The sequence below is a fragment of the Porites lutea genome, chromosome 6, assembly GCF_958299795.1.
Source record: "Porites lutea chromosome 6, jaPorLute2.1, whole genome shotgun sequence".
NCBI lineage: Eukaryota > Metazoa > Cnidaria > Anthozoa > Scleractinia > Poritidae > Porites > Porites lutea.
Genome location: NC_133206.1, coordinates 10,653,778 through 10,669,924, shown reverse-complemented (window position 1 = coordinate 10,669,924; position 16,147 = coordinate 10,653,778). Strand labels below are relative to the sequence as shown.

Here is a 16,147-nt window from a genome sequence, read left to right as displayed (position 1 = left end):
GCCCATTAAAAAGGTCTTTTATTAAATTTTTCCGTCTTTCATATTCCACGAAAAATCCCTTGTAACGACACCGAGATCCCTGATTGAAATGAACCTTTCTTCCTGACAGTTACTGGTTTTACTACAGAAACGGCAAGGAGAAGTAATTTCTTAAGTATTAAGAAGTCGAATATTCTTTATCCTTACATGGTCGAGAGATCTTTGATTGATTGATTACATTTTGTAAAGACAAAATTTTGTATTCAACAACTTACAAAAGATGGCAAGGATAAAACGGATTGAAATTGGGGTATTCGAAAATCATGGATGGGGGGATTTGGGAGAGGTCCGAGGGGACCGCCCCCCATCTTTTTCTTCGGAATTTTGTATAATTTTTAAAGAATTCTCAGTAAAATAAAGAAATGGTAAGTTTTTTGTTTGCTTGTGTGTTTTGTGTGTATAGATCCGAAAAGACATTGTTAATTTGTTCAGTGACCACACAAGAGTTCAATAACCACGCCAGTAGTTCAATGACCAGAACAGTAATTCACTTAGAGCAGACTACATGCCGCTGCTGGGGAAATAGCCACAAATACGTTAGATTTTTAACTGGTGAATCTATTCACGAGGTTATAGGGAGCTGCACTCAAGGTTGGTCGGTCGGTTGGTTGGCTGGTTGGTCGAATGGTATAAACTTTCATTGTATGCAAATGAGCCTCGTGATGAGGAGGCGGTTTTAATATTTCGAGCGGTGACTTCGATGGAGCTTGATTTTGGTCACGTTTTGGTTTTGTCACGTTACATGCTCAGCCATGCGCATGCCACTAGAATTTTCCGATTAAAACCTGTTAGTCTAGAAAAACCTTGTCAAACTTTATTACGCATTTGAAAATGACAAATTATTTGAAAACAGTAACATAGAAATAGACCATACAAAGATATCCAAAACGATCATATATGAATTTTCCAGTGACATATTTTATTTGTTTCTCTCTTGTTTTGAACTGTTCAGCAGCTGTCGAGCTTTCCTCTGACACTGATACATCACCAACATCACTTTGCTACTTGGAGTTACATTCAAGAATTTTTTCCTTTGAAAAGCTTAATCTTAGAAACTAAATCCGACTTTTCTCTCCACCTGGTATCTCTAGATCATTAGAGTTAGCTCTTCCAACCATTTTACGTAAAATAACCAAAGAGAGCCAAAGAGTGGTCGCGCCTCTCATTCTGCGGCCGTGCGAAAGAGGAACTGCCACATATCAAACGCCACGCATACGCATTTAAAAAAGAATTTTTCGTACCTAGTCTCCTACCAACATTTTTGGTAGGTGATTAAGATTGGTTATAGTTTAGTGGCCTCACGAAAAATATATAGGGGCATTTCTCGTTTCACGAAAAATATAGTGAGCAAACCAGTACAAAGTGTAAACACCAAATAAAGCTCCTGTCATTCAGCTCGTGATAACGTCACGCTTTAAAAAGTTTTAAAAGTGTCAACAGCATCTTGCGTACAAAGTCTGTGACGTACCAAGGCAACAATTTGCTCGCGTATTCAGTCGTGCATGTTTTAATGTTTTTGTAAGCAGGGCAAGAGAGTTAAAATTTGAGCGGGACCACCCGTGCGGTAATTGAAAACCAAATTAAAATAAGGAACAGGCGGGATAAAATTTTCAATAAAACTAAAAATATGAATAGTGTACAGAAAACGAAAAATCAGAGGTTGAGATAATAATTATGCATTGCTGCAATCATCGCTACTTCTGGTCAACGTTATTTGACAACGTTAATCGTTCAAAGTCATAAACTAGACCAAAGCTCTCTGCCTGTACTTTTCGAATGATGCTATTTGTTTGTCAAAATTTTAGAAAACAAAATTCGCAAATTTGGTCGACATTTGCCTTTGGCCACATTTGGCAGTGAAAGGGTTAACACAAGCAAGTGACGAAAGAAAGTGATCTTCAGGCATGGCAACATGTTTTCTGACCTTTAATATGATGTCGCTCCTCCTAGTTCAAACAGAAGTCTTAGTTTTGAATAGACTCAAATAGGTCAGTACAAGAAAAGAACTAAAGATTTAAACAATATAGATCCTTCCTTTAACAATGTTGAAACCTGCGTAACAAAAATAAACAATTATGTCTCTTCTCCTCATTAACAAAATGTGGGATAAGCAAAATATGTAGAAACTTCAGTTGTATGAAGGCCGTTTAGGGACTGTGCAATAATTATCAGGAGGAGGGGGCTGAAAAACTAGAGTTATGTAGCAAAAACTTAGACAGTACCCCCCCTCCAAAACCAAAAAAATTAGTTCTAACCCCCCCTCTGTTATGTTAAAAAATAACGTCGAACCCCCCCCCCCCTCCCACCACACTGGTAAACTCAAAACTGGACTGAGCTGCCATCACAGCTTCAATAATGACAAACGTTATTATGTAACATCTAGTATCGAGAAGGATGTTGATCGCTTGATTGAAGATTTAGACAAAGCATTTGCTAAGTACCGGGGTGCTTGCCACATTGGCTCAAAATCTAAAACTTCTGAAGCTAGAAAGAGAAAAGGAGCAGAGAAAAAAAATCAAAGGACAGGAAATTGAACGCTTCAAATAACAGACGAAAAAGAGTTTTCATTATATTTAGATCCTTGGGAGGAGAGCCTGTTGAACTTTGTTATGAGCCACATATATATGGAATTCAGCAAATCGATTCAGTCGATGAGGAAACATTACTTTTATTCACATCAAAAACCGACAAAGCTTGTCTACGAGATCTGTTTGATTCCCATTGTTTTATGGGGGAAGCTGAAAAACAAGTTCATGATTTTTGCTTTACATAGGAGTCAGCTCAATTAATTAGAAGACGGGTTAAAAATGATCAGTTGTGAATTTGCTTTTCATTTTGATGGAATATTTTTAATAATCGTTTAACACAGCTGTTCGTGTTGATATTTGTTACAGTCTATCATGATGCCTGTATTGAGAATCTTTTATTGCTTTTAATTTTATTTACATTTCGAATAAAACTTAAGGCCCCCCCTCCGTCAAATGAGTGATTTTACTTTGAGCCCCTCTTATCTTGGCAGCAATTTTATGTAATGCCCCCCCCCCCTCTAGTTTTTCAGCCCCCCCTCCTGATTATTATTGCACAGTCCCTTACCTCTGCTCAGTCATCAATTATAGTTGGAAAGTTTGCTTTCTCCTTCAAGTTCTGTCTGATTTTTCCAAGTTTAGCCAATAATAAAGACTATTTATTGTAAAAATTTGTCTTCCCGCGTCCTAAATGAACTCTGTTATTACAGCAAATTGCGGAAGACGTACCCAGCCAAGCATCTTGCGACTAGGCTTCTGTTCTGTTGATTCATTTTCCCAAAAGCAAACAAACTAGGAAAGCAAAAGTTTATTGGAGTGGGGGGCATTGTCGCTTTAAAAGCCCTGCTCAGGTGAAAATGAGTTTTTGACGTCTGCATTTTGGTACCATTTCTGAAAAATGCTTTCGACCAAGAAAGGCACCAAGTAACTGTTTTAGGTGTGTCATTTTTCCACTGTAAAACTATAATTTCGCCTTGAGGTTTCGCAATATCCGGACTTGAAAACCAAAAACTGGTTTCAGTGTTGACAATTGCTCAGCATGGAAACTAAAACTATATACGCCAAACTATGCGACAATTGTTTCATTATCTTTCGTTTCTACCAGCCAAAGGTTTATGGGATCCTAGCGTTATTTAGTGGCTATAATGTTAGGAAGCACCATAGTAGAGTTACTTGGTCATATCCTACACAGTTTCACACGAGACGTTACAGAGTACTATAATCCGAATGAACCTGAGTTTACAGTAGAATCATTTGGCTACAATCCTTTGGAGAGTACAGGGCGAGAATGGTATTGTCATCCTGTTGATGAACTTATTTACCAAGAATATAGCGACAGAGAAGCCACAAGCTTAGAGTATCAAGTGTCTAGGTGTGTGGAGGTAAAAGTAACTGATGCTAGCTCAATAGAGAAAAATGAGGAAAGAGAAAACGTTGCTTCCCATGAACACAGAGAAATGGCCTGGAAGCGATTGAGACCATCTGCCATTCGCACAATTTGTAAATCAATGTACATCGGAGGATTAATTTCACTCGTTACCGCTGTAATCGTAGGTTCGATTAACATACTGATCTCATATATCAACTTGAAAACTGAGCAAAACTGCGAATTCTCCCTTAAAAAGAAGATTCCTGTACAAGTGCAGTGGATGAAAACAATCTCGGGTGCGATCCTCAGCGTATTTCTTTACATCTGGTATTTCATTAACGTTCTCTTTCTGTTTCGCCCATTTCAGCTAATAGGTGTCAAGAAAAAACTGATTCTTACTTGTTGCCTTTTATACTGTTTGGATGTAGTTTATCGCGTATTGCTTCAGTACTTTGGCGTCTCTGATTCAGAGCTTTCTGCTTCACAAAAGATTCCACTTAACGTGCTTTTTATGACTAGCGTATGCGCTCAACCATATCTTATAACGATGCACTTTACGGGATATCTCTGGTCAAGAAAACAAAAGCTGATTTTGTTCTTCCAACTGGTAGTACCTGGAAGTTTCTCTTTCCTTCTTACTATTCTCATAACGACGTTGATTTACCCTCTCTACAATACACAAAACAAAAACGGCAAACTGATAATCGCACTTTTCGCTCCTCTCATTGGAGTCTTCGTTAAAGTAATCTCGCGAATAAGCGTTCAGCGGTTATACAACATCACGCATCCGGGATATTCTTTTGTTTTGTTGGTACCCTTGTACTCTGGAGCAGCTGTTATTTTCAGAATTTTACAAGCGGATCTCGGCAGATTACAGACCATCGCTCTTCTTGGAGTCATTCATGGAGCTGCAGAAGTCATAGAGCGAAGTACAATGGTTTTCATTGATCATCTTTGTCACCAACTGGTAGTAAGAAGAAGTTCCTCACCTTGGGGAAGTTTTCGTACTCCTCGTCGTGAGAGACTCATGGCTGATATTACAATCATGAGTATGTTGTTTGAATCAGCTGCTATAGTGTCTGTAAATGGATTCTTGTACTTATATCAATATGTTTACTTGACAAACAAGCCTCTGTTAACTTTGCTACCAAGATTTGCTATTCATACTTCTGTTCAGCTTGTAATAGAGTGGTTTTTTACCAGTGTCTCTCTGGCGATTGAGACCCGTTATCAGAATATAGCCGTCATGGCTGTCTGGCAAAAACGGTGGAAAAGACATATCTTGGTGGCGATTGTAAGTGCATTTCCAGTAGCCATCTGGACTGGTGCTAACCTCTTAATAATAGTGCATGGACGTTTCCACGAGTTGTTAAGCCAGACATGTAAAATGCCCTTTACTTAAGAAAAAAAACTAGTCACTCTTAATGAATTTTTCCGTCTTTCATATTCCACGAAAAATCCCTTGTAACGACACCAAGATCCCTGATTGAAATGAACCTTTCTTCCTGACAGTTACTGGTTTTACTACAGAAACGGCAAGGAGAAGTAATTTCTTAGGTATTAAGAAGTCGAATATTCTTTATCCTTACATGGTCGAGAGATCTTCGATTGATTAATTACATTTTGTAAAGACAAAATCTTGTATTCAACAACTTACAAAAGACGGCAAGGATAAAACGGATTGAAACTTGGGTATTTGAAAATCATGGATGGGGGGATTTGGGAGAAGTCCGAGGGGACTGCGCCCCATCTTTTTCTTCAGAATTTTGCATAATTTTTAAAGAATTCTCAGAAAATAAAGAAATAGTAAGTTTTTTGTTTGTTTGTGTGTTTTGTGTGTATAGATCTATCCGAAAAGACATTGTTAATTTGTTCAGTGACTACACAACAGTTCAATAACCACGCCAGTAGTTCAATGACCAGAACAGTAATTCACTGAGAGCAGACTACATGCCGCTGTGGGGGAAATAGCCACAAATATTACGCATTTCAAAATGACAAATTATTTGAAAACAGCAACGTAGAAATAGACGATACAAAGATATCCAAAACGATCATATCTCAATTTTCCAGTGACATATTCTATTTGTTTCTCTCTTGTTTTGAGCTGTTCAGCAGCTGTCGAGCTTTCCTCTGACACTGATACATCACCAACATCAACTTTGCTACTTAGAGTTACATTCAAGAATTTTTTCCTTCGAAAAGCTAAATCTTATAAAATAAATCCGACTTTTCTCTCCACCTGGTATCTCTAGATCATTAGAGTTAGCTCTTCCAATGATTTTAAGTAAAATAACCAAAGAGAGCCAAAGAGTGGTCGCGCCTCTCATTCTGCGGCCGTGCGAAAGAGGAACTGCCACATATCATACGCCACGCATACGCATTTAAAAAAGAATTTTTCGTACCTAGTCTCCTACCAGCATTTTTGGTAGGTGGTTAAGATTGATTATAGTTTAGTAGCCTCACGACAAATATATAGGGGCATTTCACGTTTCACGGAAAATATAGTGAGCAAACCAGTACAAACTACACTCACCAAATAAAGCTCTGGCATTCAGCTCGTGATTACGTCACGCTTTTAAAAGTTTAAAAGTGTCAACAGCATCTTGCTTACAAAGTCTGTGACGTACCAAGGCAAGAATTTGCTCCTGTATTCAGTCGTGCATGTTTTAATGTTTTGTAAGCAGGGCAAGAGAGTAAAAATTTGAGCTTGACCACCCGTGCGGTAATTGAAAACTAAATTAAAATAAGGTTATATTCTAATTCGCTACCCCGCTCAAACGAATATAAAATATTTATCATGTAACAAGCAACCTCAGTTGGGGTGTGTCAACACGAGCCGTGTGCGACCCTCTTTATTATGCCTTCATCAACAGAATGGATGGAAATAATACAACAAACAGAATGAAAACTCGGAAATGTAAAAAATTACAGCAAGAAAAACAACCCAACAAAATGATCTAAACAATGCTCGTATAACAATGATTCATACAAAACGTGCTAAACTTTTCATATAGCAGCATGCAAAAAAACTACGTCTAAGAGAAACCCCTAGTCACTGGGTATTTAATTTTGAGGGCGTAGGGACGGTCGTAAGACGCGAATGAATATAAATGAGAACAACTCAAATATATAGCCTACCGCTAATGAAGCAACAGAACAGCATACCATGTAACACCCCAAAGAAAAGGTTACATAACCCATGATAAATACATAACACGCGGGATAAAATTTGCAATAAAACTGAACATATGAATAGTGTACAGAAAACGAGAAATCAGAGGCTAAGATAATAATTATGCATTGCTACAAGCATCGCTACTAGACCAAACAGTATTGGGTCATTTTAGCAAAAGGAGTAAAAGGGAGTCGCGGTGCACGGCATGCAGTTTGTTTTCGGCGATCATTTTAATCAGGTGTTAACATTCGGTGATGGTAAAAGGAGGAATGGCATGTAAAAAAAAAACGCAGTTGTATTTATATCCTTTCACTGCCAGCGTGTTTGATGGAGTTTTGTAAGGTGACTTCTACTTTTGAGTCTATGGACAAAATCCTATGATGTGACCTATCAAATGAAAGCTCTCTGCCTGTACTTTTCACATGATGCTATTTGTTTGTCAAAATTTAGAAAATGAAGTTCGCAAATTTTGTCGAAATTTGCCTTTGGCCACATTTGGCAGTGAAAGGGTTAACACAGCAAGTGACGAAAGAAAGTGATCTTCTGAGAATTGAAACGAGCGCAGAAATTCCATACTGATGACGCGTCACTACCCAGATCTGTGTTGTGCTTCTGATTGGTCGTGCCGCTTGTGAAATTCGGTTTAACCAATCAGAAGCACTACCCAAATCTGGGTAGTGACGCGTCATCAGTATGGAATTTCTGCGCTCGTCTCAATTCTCAGACGTAACTTGGCGGGGAACCGTTCGTGGCGTCTGGAAATGTCGTCTGTTTTCTCAGGCTAATAATGGGGTCGCCCACTTGTAAACACAAAATCTAGGGGTGGGGGTGGGGGATTTGTGACATTTGAAGCCCCATTCAATTAATTGCCTCCCTTGTTTTCAATGTCCTTGAAACTTGGAGGCTTGGTTTTTTTTATAACCGTGAAATTTGTAGCTGTGAACCAAATTACTTACAAAAATGATAAAGAGAGCAGCCGAACGTATGGCTAATCAAATTCTTCTTTCTCGCAATCCCCCCTTTTTCAGTACACAGTTTCAAATGGAAAAAGCCGCTATAAGATAAAACTACATTTCTAGACATGCTTTTCCACTGTTTTTAAGACCCTTAAAACTTCGTTTCCAAATATTTTCAAAACGCTCTCATAGAACTTTGTTCATACTTTGCCATAATCGAGCCAACTAAGGGTGGTACAAGTTCACTTTAACTGGTTTCCTAAAAAAAAATTATCCCTGTAACGAGAATACAAAAGCAAGTAACAAATATAATGGCGTCATTACTTTGCTGTCGAAATTAATTGCTAAAAACAATTCATAGCCGTTAAAAGGGCCGTAAAAGCAACGCCAGGTTAAGTTTGGTTTGGTCGCGGTCGCACACAGAGAGCAACTCTCATGCTACTCCGAGTTACGGAAAGGTTTCACTTAGCTTGTCTTGCAACTTTGAGAATAGCCTGCGAGCCAATCTCTCATCGTGGACCTATTTTACATTCATTTTAATTATTGATTTCCACCGAAATTCAAGACTTTACCATGTAATGAAAGTCAAAACAAGTGATCCGTGGTGTTTTTTTCATTAATCGAATGTGCCCTTTCTATGGGAAAAATGTAAACAATCCTTTTATGTGACTTTCATAGCACTTCGTGGCCCTCAGCTTTGCCTTGACATTCCCATTTATTAAGTTTTAAGTTTGTCTGTCTTTCGCATGGTATAAGCCCAAATGGACGCTTTCAAAGTGTCTTATTGGCGATGGGAAACGAAATCGATTCTCTGGGCATGGCCTAACATCAACTCTGCTAACTTGGACTGTCGGTAACTGTTATTCATGCAACGAATTTTACATTGCGACTTCCTGTTGTCAGTTACTGATACTGCAAATACAATTGTGAACTCTGACGAGTAAGGAATACAGTCATGTAGTAATGGATATGGGAAAATTGAAGTGGAATGCTGTTGGCCAGTATGTTAAACACAGCTGCTCTATACTGGTGATTTCTGTTTTTTTGTTCTCAATACTGTACATGAATCAAAAGCTTCAGTAGGAAAAAGAAAGATAAGCGGATGTTGCAAAAAATAGATAGGAGAAAGTATTTGAGGAGTAAAAAGTTCTCTTTACTTTTTAAAAGCAGTAAATAGTGTTGATACTGTTGATCTCTTTCCGTAATTTATGTCACTAACTTACTGAACTGTGGCGAAAGGACAGCAGTGGAAAAATTTAGTACAAAGTAGTGTTTTCCTTGAACCAATAAGTTTCGCTTGCATAATTAAGATCACTGGACCAGGTAGCCTCCTAATGGCTCTAATTTACTCATTTCAATTTATCTTTGGGTTGTTGTAGATGCGTCGCTTACGTGGAATGCGCACGTTGATTCCTTGATCGGCAAGGTTAGGAAGCTGTTAGGCCAAATTAGGAAAAACATAAACATGTACACGACAGGTACCATTTATAAATCTTTTGTCCTCCCTAATCTTGATTACTGCGATACTGTGTGCAGTGTTGAGCTGATAAGTTGCAGAGGCGCGCAGCACGACTCGGTATGAGTCTGGGGAGCAGCTAAAAAGCGCTAAGTTCTTATGTTACGTAACCCTGGAGAAAAGACGCGAGACCCATGTACGCAATATGTCCACTGTTTTTTTGACTATTTTCATTATAACAAGGACTGATGAATTGCCCAGAAGAACAAGGAGCAGCAGGAAACTTAGAGTTCCCGTCTATAAAGTATAATTAGTATGTACCAAAAAGCCTTTTTATCGTGGATGCATGAGTTAGATTTTGAGATTTTGAGATTTTATATATAGCTATTTTTATCTGTGCACAATGATGATTATTATTTCTATTCCAATTCAAGACAGGACAAGACAAGACATTTATTATCATAACATTACAAGTGCAATTTTTTGGCACGCAGTTAGCAAGAAAACGCTAGTCGAGGCGTGCCAAATTAATTCTATTACAAATCAGATATTATATTATAATAGGTAAAAAGCAAAGAAAAAGAAAAGAAGAAATATGTGTAATGAATTCAAAAGCAAGAAAGACAAATCTGTTTAATGCAACCTGTGAAAGAGGCTAAGGTTTAGGATTTCGCGATTTTATTTCTTGTGTTATCATGGTTGCATCAAGGTAATCATCTTTGTCTTTTAATATTTCGAGGAGCACATTCCATTTTAGTTTATTATATAAGGCCTCTATGGAAAGCAGTTTTTAATTTATACAAAAACTAAAAGAGCTACCTCTTTGAAGTAAAGGTTTATATCTAACTGAACAACAAGACAGTCGTCATCATAAAAGCGGCTAACAATATACCATTTAACTTTTCACCAAAAAAACCCTACATACAGTACTGTGCAAAAGCTCGCCTCTTTGTATCGTAGGGAGACTGGGGATAGGGAAAAAGAACCTGAGCGCACAGGGAACGATGGGAAGGGGAACGAGATCGTCCCATGCTGGTGCGCTAGCTATTATTCGATTATTGCTATTTCAGTTGAATTTATTGGAATTCTCAGCGGGAGCCTTTGGAGTAGAGAAGTGCAATAGAAATGAGGGTGACAAATACCCTTGTTAGAGTTGTATAACCTAGAAAAAAGAAGACTCCAAATTAACTTTCCTTCTAAACTAACGATGGATGTCATTCAAGTTAGACTGATACGCCCGCAAAAACGGCTTACCATAGTAGAGCTCTGTTCTTTTTCTTTTTCTTTTTGTTCTATATATGTAAATGGCATTTTACATGCCATACTTAAAGTTCCGCCGAAACGGTTATGTAACGTATCTAAGAGATTGCCGCTTGTTAACAGAGCGATAGGTACTGCATTTACAATCGCCACTAAAATGTGGCGCCTCCATCTCCTCCGCCAAACAGCCATGACAGCCATGTTTTGATAACGAGTCTCAATCGCTAGAGACACGATGTTAAACACCCACTCAATCGCTAGGGAAACCGCAGTATGAATTGAAAATGACTGAAATAAATTGACAAAAGTCTCTTCCCTTACGTATATGAACTGATACAAGTACAAGAACCCATTCACAGACACTATAGCAGCAGATTCATACAGCATGCTCATGATAGCGATATCAGCCATGAGTCTCTCACGACGAGGAGTACGAAAACATCCCCAAGGAGCGGACCTTCTCTTCCACAACATATGACAAATGTGATCAATCAAAACCATAGCACTTCTTTCAATGACTTCTGCAGCGCCGTGAATTATTCCAAGTAAAGCTATGGCTTATAAACTGCCAAGATCCGCTTGCAAAACTCGAAAAAGGGCTGCAGCGCCACAATAGACCGGTGATAAAAGGATGTACGAATATCCGGGATGAGTGATGTTATACAACTTTTGAACACAAATACGAGAGGCTACTTTTACTACAACTCCAAGGAGAGGAGAAAAGGTTGCAATTAAAAGCTTCCCATTTGAATTTCCTTTGATGTATACTGGATATATAATTAAGTACACCCCAAGGATGGCAGCTAAGAAACCAAAAGAATAAAGCCGTTTTCTTTTGTGAACGTGGGCAGAGGTACTTTGTTAAAACATAAACTTGCAGACACTGATTGCTGAGAAAGAAAGCCCTCAGCGGAATTCTCAAATGATTGGAAATATAGGAATGAGCTAAACCAGCAGCTTGGAGGGAAACACGATAAATTGTGTCCAAAGAATATGTAATAACAAAAAAGGAAAAGTTTTCGTTTAATCCCAGTTAACTGAAAGGGACGAAAAAGAAAAAGCACGAGAATAAAGAACCAAACATAAATGAAAGCCGAAGCAAGTATATTTGACATTGATCCCATCCACTGCATTTGTACTGAGGTTGAGTTCAGTGGTGATGTACAGTCTCGAAAGATAAATAAAACACCACTGTGGATATTGTCCCTAATATACGATGATAGCCATTAAAAGGGAAATCCAAGCGCCATTGTACATAGATTTAAAAACTGTATGCAGCACAGAAGGTCTCAGTCGCTTCCAAGCCATGGATTTGTCTTCATTTTGGTGGGCCTCTTGGGTTTCTTCATCTTGTTCTGTTGAGCAAGCGTCAGTTACTTTAACACCAAAACTGTAAAGGGATGGTAGATAATCTAAGCTTGTAGGTTCTCTGTCGCTGTATTCTTGGTAAATAAGTTCATCAACAGGATGACAGTACCACTCTCGTCCTGTACTTTCCAGAGGATTGTAACCAAAAAATTCTGCAGTGAATTCAGGTTCATCTGGATTGTAGTGCTCTGTCACACCCCGAGTAAACCTGTACAGAATGTGCCCAAACACCTCTATCAGTGTGCTGGTGCTCATTTGTTTCACGTAGTAGGACAGCGTGTCTAGGAAAATAAATTGTAAATTATGATTGATATACAAAAAGGTGAGTCGAGTGAAACGTGACTGAATACTATGATTTCAAGCCTATTTTTAATATTTACATGTAGTTCGAAACATCAGCTTTCAGTGTCATCTTTTGCGCTGACTTATAGTTTCACACTGGGCCGTTCCGGAACAAACCCGGAAAAGTTTGACATGTTGAGCAGTGGAAACTAATACCATACGCCAAATTAGCCGACAATTTACATCTTACAAAATCTTTCATTTTACGTTTCTAATTGTACCAGCTGAAGCCACAACGCGAACTTCACACTTACTAGCAAGTGAACACAACTGAGATGTATTGAGATGTATACACGAAGGAATGAAGGTTTTCAATTTGCTACCTCTGTAACGTGGCTACAATTATGCTTGGCATGGAAGCACCATAGCAGAGTTATTTGGTCATATCCTATATAGTTTCACACGAGATGTTACAGAGCACTGTAATCCGAATGAACCTGAATTTACAGCAGAATCATTTGGCTACAATCCTTTGGAGAGTACAGGGCGAGAATGGTATTGTCATCCTGTTGATGAACTTATTTACCAAGAATACAGCGACAGAGAAGCCACAAGCTTACATTATCAAGTGTCTAGGTGTGTGGAAGTAAAAGTAACTGATGCTAGCTCAATAGAGAATAATGAGGAAACAGAAGACATTGCCTCCTATGAATATAGAGCAATGGCTTGGAAGCGATTGAGACCATCTGTCATCCGCACAATTTGTAAATCAATGTACATCGGAGGATTAATTTCACTCGTTAGCGCTGTGATCGTAGGTTCGATTAACATACTGATCTCATATATCAACATGAAAACTGAGCAAAACTGCGAATTCTCTCTTAAAAAGAAGATTCCTGTACAAGTGCAGTGGATGAAAACAATTTCGGGTTCGATCCTCTGCGCATTTCTTTACATCTGGTATTTCATCAACGTTCTCTTTCTGTTTCGCCCATTTCAGCTAATAGGTGTCAAGAAAAAACTGATTTTTACTTCTTGCCTTTTATACTGTTTGGATGCGGTTTATCGTGTATTACTTCAGTATCTTGGCGTGTCCGAGTCAAAGCTTTCTGTTTCACAAAAGATTCCACTTAACGCACTTTTTATTACTAGCGTGTGCGCTCAAATATATCTTATAACCAAGCACTTTAGTGGATATCTATGGTCAAGAAAACAAAAATTGATTTTGTTCTTCCAACTGGTAGTGCCTGGAAGTTTCTGTTTCCTTCTGTCTATTCTAACGACGTTGATTTACCCGCTCTACAATGCACAAAACAAAAACGGCAAACTGATAATCGCACTTTTCGCTCCTCTCGTTGGCGTCTTCCTCAAAGTAATCTCGCGAATAAGCGCTCAGCGGTTATACAATATCACACATCCGGGATATTCTTTTGTCTTGTTGGTCCCCTTGTATTGTGGGGCAGCTGTTATTTTCAGAATTTTACAAGCGGATCTCGGCAGATTACAGACCATCGCTCTTCTTGGAGTCATTCATGGAGCTGCAGAAGTCATAGAGCGAAGTACAATGGTTTTCATTGATCATCTTTGTCACCAACTGGTAGTAAGAAGAAGTTCCTCTCCTTGGGGAAGTTTTCGTACTCCTCGTCGTGAGAGACTCATGGCTGATATTACAATCATGAGTATATTGTTTGAATCAGCTGCTATAGTGTCTGTGAATGGATTCTTGTACTTGTATCAATATGTTTACTTAACAGACAAGCCTCTGTTAACTTTGCTACAACGATTTGCCATTCATACTTCGGTTCAGCTTGTAATAGAGTGGTTTTTTACCAGTGTCTCTCTGGCGATTGAGACCCGTTATCAGAATATAGCCGTCATGGCTGTTTGGCAAAAACGTTGGAAAAGACATACTTTGGTGGCAATTGTAAATGCAGTTCCAATAGCCATCTGGACTGGTACTAACCTTTTAGCAGTTGTGCACGGACGTTTCCACGAGTTGTTAAACCAGACATGTAAAATGCCCTTTACTTAAGAAAAAAACCCCAATCATTCTTAAATATATATTCCTTTCCAATAGTTCCCAGTCCTCCTGGCTTTGCGTTTTACTATTAGAGAGAGCCCATTAAAAAGATCTTTTATTGAATTTTTCCGTCCTTCATATTCCACGAAAAATCCCTTGTAACGACACCAAGATCCCTGATTGAAATGATCCTTTCCCCCTGACATTTACTGGTCTTACTACAGAAACGGCAAGGAGAAGTAATTTCTTAGGTGTTAAGAAGTCGAGTATTCTTTATCCTTAAATGGTCGAGAGATCTTTGATTGATTGATTACATTTTGAAAGACAAAATTTTGTATTCAACAACTTACAAAAGACGGCAAGGATAAAACTGATTGAAATTGGGGTATTCGAAAATCATGGATGGGCCGATTTGGGGGTGGTCCGAGGGGACCGCGCCCCATCTTTTCCTTCGGAATTTTGTATAATTTTTAAAGAATTCTCAGTAAAATAAAGCAATAGTAAGTTTTTTGTTTATTTGTTTGTTTTGTGTGTATAGATTAGGAAAGATATTGTTAATTTGTTCAGTGATCACACAACAGTTCAATAACCACGCCAGTAGTTCAATGACCAGAACAGTAATTCACTGAGAGTAGACTACATGCAGCAGCGGGGGAAATAGCCACAAATACGTTAGATGTTTAGCCTGTTCACAGGCTATAGATTTTTAACTCGTGAATCTATTCACGAGGTTATAGGAAGCTGCACTCAAGGTTGGTCGGTTGGTTGGTTGGTTGGTTGGTTGGTCGAGTGGTGTAAACTTTCATTTTATGCAAATGAGCCTCGTGATGAGGAGGCAGTTTATTTCGAGCGGTGACTTCGATGGAGCTTGATTTTGGTCACGTTTTGGTTTTGTCACGTTACATGCTCAGCCATGCGCATGCCCACTAGAATTTTCCGATTAAAACCTGTTAGTCTAGAAAAACCTTGTCAAACTTTATTACGCATTTGAAAATGACAAATTATTTGAAAACAGCAACGTAGAAATAGACCATACAAAGATATCCAAAACGATCATATGTGAATTTTCCAGTGACATATTCTATTTGTTTCTCTCTTGTTTTGAGCTGTTCAGCAGCTGTCGAGCTTTCCTCTGACACTGATACATCACCAACATCAACTTTGCTACTTGGAGTTACATTCAAGAATTTTTTCCTTTGAAAAGCTTAATCTTAGAAAATAAATCCGACTTTTCTCTCCACCTGGTATCTCTAGATCACTAAAGTTAGCTCTTCCAACCATTTTACGTAAAATAACCAAAGAGAGCCAAAGAGTGGTCGCGCCTCTCATTCCGCGGCCGTGCGAAAGAGGAAGCACATATCATACGCCACCAGGAGCTGACGCCACGCATACGCATTTAAAAAAGAATTTTTCGTACCTAGTCTCCTACCAACATTTTTGGTGGGTGGTTAAGACTGATTATAGTTTAGTAGCCTCACGAAAAATATATATGGACATTTCACGTTTCACGGAAAATATAGTGAGCAAACCAGTAGAAAGTACACTCACCCAATAAAGCTCCTGTCATTCAGCTAGTGATTACGTCACGCTTTAAAAAGTTTTAAAAGTGTCAACAGCATCTTGCTTACAAAGTCTGTGACGTACCAGGGCAAGAATTTGCTCGCGTATTCAGTCGTGCATGTTTAATGTTTTTG

At 38.6% G+C, this 16,147-nt stretch overlaps 2 protein-coding genes and 1 pseudogene across 2 annotated transcripts; 2 read left to right on the top strand and 1 right to left on the bottom strand.

Annotated features, from left to right (window-relative positions):
• Positions 1-3,709: 3,709 nt before the first annotated feature.
• LOC140941794 (uncharacterized) lies at positions 3,710-5,335 on the top strand. The gene has a single exon (XM_073390807.1). The coding sequence runs from the start codon at positions 3,710-3,712 to the stop codon at positions 5,333-5,335; it is 1,626 nt and encodes a 541-aa protein (XP_073246908.1).
• Positions 5,336-9,421: 4,086 nt separating this feature from the next.
• LOC140941873 (uncharacterized) lies at positions 9,422-12,428 on the bottom strand (annotated as a pseudogene).
• A 396-nt stretch (positions 12,429-12,824) lies between these two features.
• LOC140941872 (uncharacterized) lies at positions 12,825-14,901 on the top strand (the record flags this gene model as incomplete). Its single annotated transcript, XM_073390878.1, has 1 exon — positions 12,825-14,901. A coding segment is annotated over one exon (1,641 nt), but the record flags the coding sequence as incomplete, so codon positions are not given.
• Positions 14,902-16,147: the final 1,246 nt, after the last annotated feature.

Excerpts from the sequence above, each read along its gene's own strand:
- LOC140941794 (XM_073390807.1), top strand. The coding sequence starts at position 3,710 with ATGTTAGGAAGCACCATAGTAGAGTTACTTGGTCATATCCTACACAGT.